We start from the raw sequence: 11,609 nt of genomic DNA, 5'->3' as shown, positions 1-11,609 counted from the left end.
GTCCCTACCGGTGCCCTCTCCCCGCGCCCCTCCGCATCTCTCCGCGGCGCCCCAGCTCTCTGGGCACCTTGCCCCTCTCTGCTGGCCCCCCAGCCTCCTCGTCGCGTCACCCGCACCCCCTCCTCTATCCGCGGCCCCCGCTCCCTCCGCCCCCCTTCTCTCTCTCACTTCCCACGCCCCCTCTTCGCGCTCCTCTCTCCTCCCTTTGCCGCCCAGCGCCGGCTCCGGAGTTGGGGGAGAGCCCAGGGTTTCAGCCGCTTTGGAGGAGGCGTGAATCGCGCAGGGATTGACTAATTGGGGGTGGGGGGCGCGGTGGGCGATGGAGCAGCCCGAGGACATGGCGTCGCTGAGCGAGTTCGACTCCTTGGCGGGCAGCATCCCGGCCACCAAGGTGGAGATCACCGTGTCCTGCAGGTGAGCCGCCCGCTGGCCGGGTCCCCCTGCCCCGCCCCTGGACCCGGAGCCCCGCGGCCCCCGCCGCGCCGACTCTCTACCCTCGCGCGCCCCCTTTCCGAGTGTCCTTGCCTCCAGGACGCCCCCTTGCTTGTCCAGCGGGAGCCCCTGCCCAGCCCTGGGTGGTGACGGCGGAACGGGAAGGCAGGCTTGGGGTCGTATCGCGGAAAGTTTGCACTCCAGGCTGTTGCCGAGAGGAGAAATGCAGGCACTGGAACAGGGGTCTGGGCGCCCGAGGAAGGAGAAGGAGGTAGTGAAAGGCTATCCCAGGCTATTTCTGATCAACTCCTCCCCAAATGGAGCAGTGAGGGATTTGCCCCATCCTTCTTCCCAGGCATACCCAGCTTCTGCCTTCTGTTCCCTTCTCTCCTCTCTTCTCCCTGCCCCTTTGCCCCAACACCCTCCTCTCCTCCCCGCCCAACCACTGCCCTAGACCCCAGGATTTAAAGCTTTTCTTCACCTCCAGCAGCAAAACTGACTCGTGGAAAGGATCAGATTGATTCACTCATACTGAGCTGTGGATAGCTGATAACAACTTCAAGAGGCACCATTAAAAAAACAATAACTTAGATACAAGATCTTAAGCCAGAGGGACTAGAGTGCTGAATGTGGGATTTTAGAGTCCAGCAGGGGAGGTGTGTTTTTGTGGGCTTACCACCCCCAAATCCTCAGTCATGTCACACAGGTATCTCCCCCAGTTTCTTCTGAGAAGGCTGCCCCAAGCAGTAAGGGGGTGCCAGGGGAGAAAGGGGATTTTTCTCTAGTGCAGTCATGGCCTAGGACTGGCCTAGGGTCACTGCCTGGCTGGAGATGCCATTCCTCCCGCCCCATATGACCAACAGCATTTCCCTAGTCCTGGCCGTGCCCTTGTTCCAAACTGCCCACCCATTTTTGTCCATGTCCCTCTCTGGTCAGACCCTTCACTCACCCTCATGGCCTCCCAACCCTCTTTTCCAAAGTTGTGGCACTGGTGTATGTGGCGGGGGGGGGGGTGTAGACAGAGCCAGGGGAACTGGGCTGATGTGTGAGAAGGGGAGGGACTGAGGGGATTTGAGGGTGTGTGGAAGTGAGGGCTGGTAAGGTGGAACACAAGCCCCCCCATGCTGGGCCCTTCCTGGGTCCCCGTGATAGCTCCCACGTGTCTCCGCCATGGTCCCGCACATCACTATCAGAATTCTCTCCTGACACCGTTTGCATCTTGCCATTGCGCTGTTGGGAGATTCCTGATGGCCCGTTAGCTCCAGTCTCACCTCCTCAGCCATTGACAGTTGCCACGGCCTGCCTTCCCTCCCCTGCAGAGCACACGTCCCTGCGTCCCTGCGCCTGACGCTCCCTCCCAGCTCGTCAGGCTTGTGTCAGAGCTGTCTCTGGCTCCTTGTCACCGCTGAGCTCTGAACAGCCGATTCCCCATCCCGATTTCACCCCTCCTTCATCTCTGCCGGTTTGTGTCCCCCATCCTGGAAAACCTAGTCTCACCCCCACTTCCAGCCATCCCTCTCACCCATGACACACCCAGCCTGAATCACACTGTCTTCTGTGTCTTCTGGGTCCTGAGTCTTCTGTGTCTTCTGGGCCCCAGCCTGGGCCAGGGGGTCACTCACAGACTGAGCGCTCAACCTCTGAACACATGTCAGGTGTGTCGACTTCAATCCTCCTCCCCCAAAGCAACTGGGTAAGCACTTGAGGGCAGGGATCCCCACCCTGGCTCCCACCCGTGAACCCTCCACTGCAGGGAGAGGAGAGGAGTCAGAGAGCCCATGGCACGGGGACTTTGGAGTCCGACACCTTGAAATGGATGCTGCTGCACCCTTTGGGGCAAATTTTTAGCCTCCGTCGCCCCCATTTGTCAAGGGCACGCAATGAACGTGTATCCAAGAACTCTTACTTGCTGAGGGAGCTCACACGCTTAGAGTGGTTGGCATGTAGCAGATACTAGACAAACACTGTGGGAGGACTCAACTTCCAGGAGTAGAGGATCGTGGAGCACACATCACACTCCTCGGCACTCGCTTGGCACGTAGTAGGTGCTCGCTACGCGGCCACCATGATTCCTGGAAGGCGGTAGCTCTTGGCCCCCCCTGCTCGCTCTCTGAAAGCGGAGGTGTCCAAAGGACTCAAACCTTCTGCCTAAGAAGTACCTAGGGATGTATCTGGGTGCCTGGGGGTGTAGTTTGGGATCAACCTTGGTATCTCTTCCCTCTCAAGGGACGTGATCCAGCAGCCTGAGGAGGGCCTGGCTCGGGTGGTCTCCTGAAAGCCAGGGGGGAGGGGAGTGGGTTTTGGTAGGAAGAATGAGGAGGTGGGAGTCACCTGGAACAGAGAGGGGGCAAGAAAACAGTCCGGGTGGGCTTGAAATTGTAAATCTATGTCTTTGCCTCAAACAGGTCCAACTATCTAGTTTCTAGAAGAGAGAGAGAATGAGAGAGAGAGAAAAGGAAAAGGGGGAGGAGGGGCGAAGAGGAGCATAGGGAGGAGGGAGGGCTGCACAGAATGGCTTTCTCCGGCATATTCTACCCTCCATGGTCATAAGCCTTCCTCCACTGTGTCCCATGTCGGCTCTGACAGGGTCCCAGGGGAAGAGGCTAAGGGATACCCTGCCCTGAGAATCCAAGAGGCGCCTTCTGGTGGGCAGGGAATAGTAAGGTGGGCAGAGGGGTTGGTGGGGCGAGAACTCCAGGGGGCTTTAGAATGGGCAGCTGGTGTTGAGGGGGCCAACACTTCGGGTAACTGGAAACTAGCATTTCTGGGAGCCAGTTACCTTCCCGCTCTGCTCTGCTCCTTGGGAAGTTCCCTGCCACGCCCTGCAGCCCCAGGAGCCTGTCTGCACTTGCCTAGGAGAAGGCGCAACCCCCTCCGTGCCTATCCGAGGGTACGCGTAGCTGAGCACAGCTGCCTGGTGGAGGGGCACGTCTGAGCCCCACGCAGGACCACCGCAGAGGCCTCCCAAACCTCCGCTAAAGGCACATGACACTGTGGGATGATATATTTGGGTCCCCGCCTTGGGTAGAGTGTCTCTTGGGCTGATCTCTAGTCCACTCCCACACAGTGGTTTTTACCAACTTTGGTAAATTCAGGGTCAAATACTGTAAAGCTTCTGGTTGTTTGGCTCAATGGTTAAGAACATGAGCTGTGGGACCTGTCTACCTGGTTCAAATCCCAGCCCTGTCCTCATGACACTGCATAAACTACTTAACCCGTGCCTCAGTTTCCTCATCTGTGAAAGATGCACACTAATTCTTACCACAGCTATAAAGATGAAGTGGAATCATCCATGAATGGTAATTTATTTGCCTATTATTCGACACTTGAAAGTAAATTTAAAAAGTCTGTCTTTCTATTTGGGTCCCAGCATTTGTGTGGGTCCTGGAGACCTGATCCATCTAGAGATTCTCATTCGCCCCTCCCCTCCAGCTTTATTGAGATGTATTTGACATATTGTGTACATTCAGAGATTCTGAGGGGTTGTTTTGGGGGTGAGTAGGGTAGATGGTTTGTAGAACCACATACCAGCAGTCATTGTAGAAAATGTGAGCCGCAAGCTTCTCCTTCCTCGGATGGTCTGTTCCAGACCTTTCCAGACTGTTAGCCTCCCTGCCAGACCCAGTCAAAACTCAGCCATCCAGCGTCCCATTCCCCCAAAATCCGCACTATTTTTCAGGTCTCTCTGTGCAGGGATCGGGACCAGCAGTGTGATGCTTAGAAAGAGTGATTTGCATTTTTTATGTAACAGGAAACCTTTGCACTTCCACGGGGTCCTGCTGGAAGAAGGGATGCATAGTTTCACATGGTGGGGCTCCTGAGACCCATCCGGAAGTCGAGGAGGGGAGGGTCCAGAGGCGGGCAGTTGCTTGGCCCTGCTGGGATCTCTCAAGCAGCTGTTCTGTCCCTGCCAGTGGGCGGGGCTGGTGGGCAGCTGCAGCCTCTGCCCCCAGATGATTTCTGCTGTCTGTTCAGGTTGGCGATTTGCTCCCCTGGGGCCCTGAGAGGCGGCCTAGCTCAGGAGCCCTGGGCCTCTCAGAAGGGATTGTGAATGGGCTCTGAATGCTTTCTTCTGACAGGCATGAGGAGGGCAGCTCTGGGGAAGGAGGAGCCTGGGGGCAGCATGGCAGCTGTCAAAGCCAGTGCTAGGAAAAAGAGGTCCATCCAGCCACCGAATACTCCAAGGCCCTCCTTGGCGGAGCCAGGGGGATGAAAACAGCGGGATTTACTGAGAGCTCAGCACGTGCCAGGCGCTTTACGTCTGTATTAGGCTGAACCACATGCAGTTGCCTGTATTCAACTGTTTATGACCTACTCGACTAGCAGTTCGGTTCAAACTAAGATGATGATGTTAATTTCCAATCTCCGCGTAACAGGTCACCACAAAGCTAGCGGCTTAAAGCAACAGCCGTTCCTAATCTCACAGTTTCTGTAGGTCAGAAGCTTAGGCACAGCATAGCTGGCCTCTCTGCTCAGGGTCCCCCCAGGCTGAAATCGAGGTGTCTGCAAGGGGTGTGATCTCATCTGAGGCTCGGGGCCCAAGCCAAACTCATTTAGATGGTTGGCAGAATCCAATTCCTCGCAGCTGTGAGGTTGAAGTCCTGGTTTCTTGATGGTTGTTGGATCGGGATGGTTCTCAGCTCCTAGAGGCCGCCCTCGGGTCCTAGCCATGTGGGCCTCTCACAACATGGCAGCTTCCTTCTTGAGAGCCAGCGGGAGAGGCTCCCGGGTCGGCCAAGCAGGGTCCTCTATAAGTAACAGTAACCACAGGAGCATCCATCATAATGCCAGGTCCCGCCCACACTCAAGGGGAGGGGATTCTGCAGGCTTGTACAGGGGGGTGGGAGGGTAGGACTCTTGGGGGCCATCTTAGATTTCTGCTTTCCACAATTACTGTATCTCTTGAACCTTATGGCAATCCTATAAGGTAGGGAGTAGTATTTTCCGTTTTTGCTGATTAGGAAATCAGAGCTCCTAGAGGCTAAGGGATCTGCCCAAGGTTACAGTTAGTACATTTTGGAGAAAGGGCCCCAAATCCAGTTTCTTCAGCCTTCAAAGTCTTGAGGGCTTCTTGAGGTTGGGGGTTGGGGTCTCCATGAGGGTCATGGTAGGGGCCTGGGTACCAAAGGTAGTAGCCGTCACCGAGGAGTTGGTGTTCTCTCTCCAGGGATGGGAGAGGCCTTCCTTACTCAGGGATGCATCTGGCTCTGGGAGGCAAACCCAGAATGGAGAAATCCCCAGGGAGCAGAGACCACAGAGTCATGGGATGGCAGCCAGCTTTCCATGGCATTCCATATGGTGGTAGCTTACCAGCCCTCCTCTCCCAGCTCACAGTTCTCCCTGCTTAGACCCAAGGCCATTGCTAGAGATGACCTACCATTGGGAAGAGAGGGTGGGGAGGAGGTAAGGGGACTAAGGCTGGAAAGCTTTGGAGCACGGAGGAGTCAGGTTCAGCTAGGAATGCTTTGGCTATAGATATCACAAGTAGTGGCTCAAACCCAAAATATACTTATTTTTCTCAGATCACAGTGAGTCTGGAGGTAGGGTATCTCAGTGTGGGTTTGTCAGCTCACTTTGCTATCAAGGACCCAGCTGTCTTTCTACTCTGCCGTCACCCCAAATGGTGGGCCTCATTTTTACAAAATGGCTGCCTCTGTTCCAAGCACCACAACCACATCCAAAGATAGGAAGCAAGGAGGGTGACTGGGTGGCTCAGTCAGTTAAGTGTCTGCTTTCGGCTCAGGTCATGATCCCAGGGTCCTGGAATTGAGCCCTGCTTTGGGCTCCCCGCTCAGCAGGTGCGGGAAGTCTCTTTCTCCCTCTGCACTGCCGCCCCCCCCACTCATGCTCTCTCTCAAATAAATAAATAAATAATATCTTTAAAAAAAAAAACAAACAGGGGCCCTGGGTGGCTCAGTCCTTAAGCGTCTGCCTTCGGCTCAGGGTGTGATCCCAGAGTCCTGGGATTGAGCCCTGCATTGGGCTCCCTGCTCCTCTGAGAGCCTGCTTCTTCCTCTCCCACTCCCCCTGCTTGTGTTCCCTCTCTCGCTGGCTGTCTCTCTCTCCATCAAATAAATAAATAAAATCTTTAAAAAAACAAAAAACGAAAAACAGTAACAACAAAGATAGGAAACAAGACAAAGGGCCAAAGCCCTCTCTTTGACAAGTTCTTTTTATCTGAAAAGCACAGTCTTTCCCCAAATCTCTCACCCGACTTCCCCTTCTATTTCAATGGCTGAAGCGGGGTCTCATGTCCACGCCTAGGCTAACATATTGGTTAGCATGGGCTGCCGTAACAAAGCCATAGACTGGGTGGCTTAAATAGAAATTTGTTTCCCACCGTTCTCGAGGATGGACGTCTGAGATCAAGGTGTCAGCATAGTTGGGTTCTGGGGTGGATGCTTCCTGGCTTCAGATAGCCACTTTCTCACTGTGTTCTCATATGACAGAGAAAGAGAGAGCAAGCTCTCTGGTGTCTTTTCTTATAAGGGCACTAATCCCATCATGAAGGCCTCACCCTCATGATCTCAAATTATCCTAATTACTTTCCAAAGGCAACATCCCCACATATTGTCACATTGGAGATGAGCGTTTCAATATATGCATTTTAGGAGGTACACAATTAACGTGATAGCAGCAGGGGACAGGAACCTACCTTCTAAGACTCCGAGCGTTTTCACCAGATACCTGAACCAATGTCGATTCTGTTAGCGGGAAGAGAGTGAGGCACGCTTGCTGGGTGGACAGCCATGGCCTCTGCCACAGGAGGTTTTCAAAGTGATCCGTAGCCTACCTGAGGGCTACCTGGGGTACCCTGGGTACCAGGGGCCTAGAGTTTGGTGTCTCTGAGGACTAGCTCCTCAGATTTTCCTGTGGTCAGTGGACAGCCTCTGTTAGATGACCAGAGACTGATTTTCCAAGCACAGCTTGACTGGATCCCTGAATGCCCCTCTTCCTGTTTCCTAGGCAAGAAAAAAACTCCAAAAAACATAGTGTGATTAGTTGGCAAACATTCCTGAGCAAAACATTGCAAGATGCCTCTGTCCTCTACTGTCACTCACCTCTGATGGCCTAGCGTAGTGCCTGAAAGTCCCAATAGGAGAGCTGTATGCCTTTGAACGTTGAAGAATCCTGGGCAGGGCACTGAAAGTCAATGCGATTCCTGGCTTACCCTGTCTAAAATCTTGGCCAGGTTATTAAAGGTCTTCAGCCTCAGTCTGTCCATCTGTAAAATGGGGGGAAATATTGGTCCCGTCCACATTTTATAAGGTTGTTACGAAGACAAAAGAGGTTATATTTGTGAAGTTTTATATGAACTGGGATGTGCTAAATAAAATTAATAATGATAATAGGTACCAATAACCGAACACTTCTGATACATTCATTCCGTTGATAATTAATACCGGTCCTCATTGCTATTGAGAGTCTCCACAATTTGAAGTGCCGAGGATATAGTGGTGAACAAGATACACGGACTCTGTCATAAAACTCACAATGGTGTGGGGGGAGAAATAGAACAAATATATAATTTTTAAATTAAGCCAATGATGTCTGATAGAGACAGGTGCTCTGCAAATAAGTTTGGGGTTGTTGGGGACATTTTAGACAGGACAAGTAGTTGACATTGACCTGAGATCCAAAGGATGGGAAAGCCAGCTGGGGGAGGATCCGTAGGGAAGCTGATCAGATAGGGAGAACAGCAAGTGCAAAGGCCCGATGGCAGAAAAGACCTTGGTATGCTTGCCAAACTGCAGGGAGGCTAGTGGGGCTGGAGCTAGTGTGAGATGGGGGAGGGAAGGAGAATGCGGTTAGAGAGGAAACGGGGTGGGGTAGGAGTGGTGTGGAGGGGTGTACGGGTCATGGCCTTGTGACCCATGCTAAGGAGCTTGATATTCTAACAGCACGTGGGGGTTCGGGTTGTTAAACACGAATAATGGTATCTGATTCAGTTTCTTTTCTTTTCTTTTCTTTTCTTTTCTTTTCTTTTCTTTTCTTTTCTTTTCTTTTCTTTTCTTTTCTTTTCCTTTCTTTCTCTCTCTCTTTCTCTCTCTCTCTCTCTCTTCCTTCCTTCCTTCCTTTAAGATTTATTTACTTATTTTAGAGAAAGAGACGGGGGTGGGGGTGGGGAAGGGGCAGAGGAGAATGAGAGAGAGTCCCAAGCAGACTCCGTGCTGGGCTCGATCCCAGGACCCCGAGATCATGACCTGAGCTGAAACCAAGAATCGGATGCCTAACCAACTGCGCCCCCCAGGCGCCCTGATCTGATTCATTTTCTAAAAACCTTTCTCTGGTTACTATGAAGAGGATGGGCTGGTGGGGGTGGGGTAGGGTGGGGAGAGGCAGGAGTTGAAGCCCGTTGCTAGGCAGGAAGCTACTGCAGCACCCAAGGGAGAGACAATGGTGCCGGTGGCGTGGGGAAGAGTGGACAGATTTGGAATGTGTTTGAAGGAGAAACCTTTAAGACTTGATGAATAGGACAGGAGGGGGCATAAGGGAGAGAGGAATCCAACATGCTTCCTGCATTTCTATTTTCAGCTATTGCTTTCGCAATGGCAGAAGGCAGGTACATGACCTTGTAGACAGATGAGGAAACTGAGGTTAAGTAGCTTGTCCAGGGTCACAGCGCTACCATGTGGCCACGTGGGGATCCCAGTGTGGATGCAACTGAGGCCAGAGCTCACGCTGTCTTCCTTCGGCCATGCAGCATGGGAGGGACGATTATTGCAATAATTAATAATAATAATGATGATGATGATGCAAATAGCCCCAGGAAGGAGAGCTCTTTAAGCCACGTGCAAATTGCTTTTTAGACCTCGGTGAGGTGGCTTGGCAGGGAGACAGGGCTCGCGGGTGAGGAGCGGGATCTGAAAGGGAAGATGGGCGAGTGCCAGGAGCTGGGCGCCAACATCCCTTTCCTCCCCAGCTCCCTCCTTTTCTTTTGCTTCTGCGTGTCTGGGTGGAGAGCAGGGCAGGAGGGGACAGACGGCCCTCCAGTTCTCTGCAGCCGTTCCTTGGGGAGCAGCCCTGATGAGGCTGGGGGCAGGACACCGGAGAGTGAGAATGGAGGGGGCACTGCTGGCCCGGATGGGGAAATGCAGACACTCCCCATGGACACCTCTAGATGGGTTTGGGCTTCAGAGGTCAATCTCAGTGTGGTCCCCCACAAGTTGGATGACACTGGGCGCACCTTTCAGCCCCGGCTCCCTGGCCTCTAGAACGAGGCGATGTCTACCTCCTGGCATCGATACAGAGGGTGAATGGGGTGTCACAGATTAAGTACCCAGCGAAGGACGTGGTGCGGACTGTATCTGGGATTACTGTCGTCCTGCTCCCACGCTCTTTGCCCACCTGGGGCGTTGGCCAGATGTTTGAGGTTGAATTGCTCTGTGGAGAAACAGGGTGTTGCTGACAGGCTCTTGGGGTCCAGGGATCTCTGGGGACCTACTGGAGATTCCTGTTTCTGCCCGATGGTGGCTCACCTGTCCCCAGTCTGCTCTCCTTGAGGAAGGCCGGACAGCCATATTGGGCAGTGGTGGGCATGCAGGTGCTCCAGGTCCAGCTCCAGCCCATTTAGGGGGCAGGGAGGGGAGAACATGGGGCATCATTCTCCACAGGCCATTAGTGAGCACTTACTGAATGCCAGGCGCTAGATTGCAACTTACTACATGCTAGACGCTCTTTTGTTTTGCCCATCTGAACTCTATTAATTCTCAGAAAACCCCTAGGAGAGAGGCACTGTGATTATGCCCACTTTACAAATGGGGATACTGAGGCACAGAGAGCTTAAGTGAGGTCATTCACCTAGTAAAGGGCAGAGCTGAGTTTTGAACTGAGAAGTGAGTCTCCAAATCTGTTCTCAGTGCCCCCCACCTTTTGTCAGACATTGAAGGGCTGCTTAGGGAGGGTTATTGGGAAAAGATGAACCATCTTTTCTTCACTTACTAGCCTCATGAACCTCTTTGGGAATCTGATGACAGCTCTCCAAAAAGAATGCATCCACATGCATCCATATGTACCAATATGCCACGTTTTGCTTATAGTTCCAGGGGGTCCATGGGGACCCCTGGTCTAGGGAAAGCTGAGGGTGAGTGCTCTTAATGTGTTTCCTCCTATGCTGTAGCTGGAATCATCGCTCAGAGCAGCCACGCAGCATTTATGGGCTTTGCTTAGAGACAACCAGGGATGTGTGATGGTCAATTTACCCAGCAACTGTGTCTTGGCCTCACACTGGGGGCTCCCTGAGGGCAGAGCTGTGTCTCCCCCTTCACACTGGGGCTGCCTGAGGGCAGGGCTGTGTCTCTTCTCAGACTGGGGCTCCCTGAGGACAGAGTTATGTCTCTTCCCTCAGACTAGGGCTCCCTGAGGGCAGGGCTGTGTCTCCCCTCAGACTGGGGTTCCCCGAGGGAAGGCCCGTGGCTCCCCTCAAACTGGGGCTTCCTGAGGGCAGAGCCAGATCTCCTCCTCTCTCTGACGGGAGAGTCCCAGCCTCTACTCCCTAATCTTTTAAGCCTCCAAATGGGAGGGTGGGACCCTCAGGCTCCCTCCTTTAGCACCAGCAAAGAGGTCTTCTTGTAACCTTTCCAGTGCTTTCTCCCTTTGCTGGGGCCCTGGAGACTTCTGACCTCACCACCAGTGCATGGCTGTTTTCTTGCTGCCACTGAATTGAAAATGATTCCTTGGGGGAAAGCAGGGAGGAAAGGGGCCCTGGGCTTTGTTTCCTGGCCTTGATTTAAGGAACAAAAGAAGCTAAGCTCCAGGCAGCCGTGCGGACAGCTGAAGGGTTTTATGCTCTTTTGGGGAAAAAATACATTTGCCTTTTGGAAAAAATTTCTCTTTGAGCTCTCCTAAGACAGAAAGTGGAGAAAAAGCACTTATGGTCTGGTGTGTCTGTGCCCTGTGGTTGGGGCCCTGCTTCGGGACAGAAGACCTGGTTTCCTCCCCCTCGGCTTCTCACTGGCTGTGTGCCTGTGGGCAAGTCACTCACTGTCTCTTAGCCCGGGAGTCCTCAGCACAACGGGGTGAAGGTCATGGAAGAGCTTGCAAGTGCTGTGTGGGTGTACGTTGTTGCAGTGGGGGAAACTGAGGCCCTCAAGGCCCCGGTGTGCCAACACGTAGTATCAGGACAGCTGCCATCAGAAACACGATGTATGTGGGTGTGGGTGTGGGTGGGTGTATAG

General features: G+C 53.4%; 1 protein-coding gene across 2 annotated transcripts in view; it reads left to right on the top strand.

Moving 5' to 3' along the window:
* The first annotated feature begins 16 nt into the window (after positions 1-16).
* Positions 17-11,609, top strand: part of CPNE5 (copine 5) — an 88,896-nt gene continuing 77,303 nt past the window's right edge. For both annotated transcript variants that reach the window (XM_045777816.2, XM_045777817.2), the window contains exon 1: positions 17-414. In XM_045777816.2, the coding sequence (XP_045633772.1) occupies positions 320-414 (95 nt within the window). In that variant the 5' untranslated portion in view covers positions 17-319. The remainder of the gene's footprint in view (positions 415-11,609) is intronic.

The sequence above is a fragment of the Ursus americanus genome, chromosome 32, assembly GCF_024610735.1.
Source record: "Ursus americanus isolate L20-20 chromosome 32, mUrsAme1.1.p, whole genome shotgun sequence".
NCBI classification, from domain to species: Eukaryota; Metazoa; Chordata; class Mammalia; order Carnivora; family Ursidae; genus Ursus; species Ursus americanus.
This window is presented reverse-complemented; position numbering and strand designations above follow the sequence as displayed.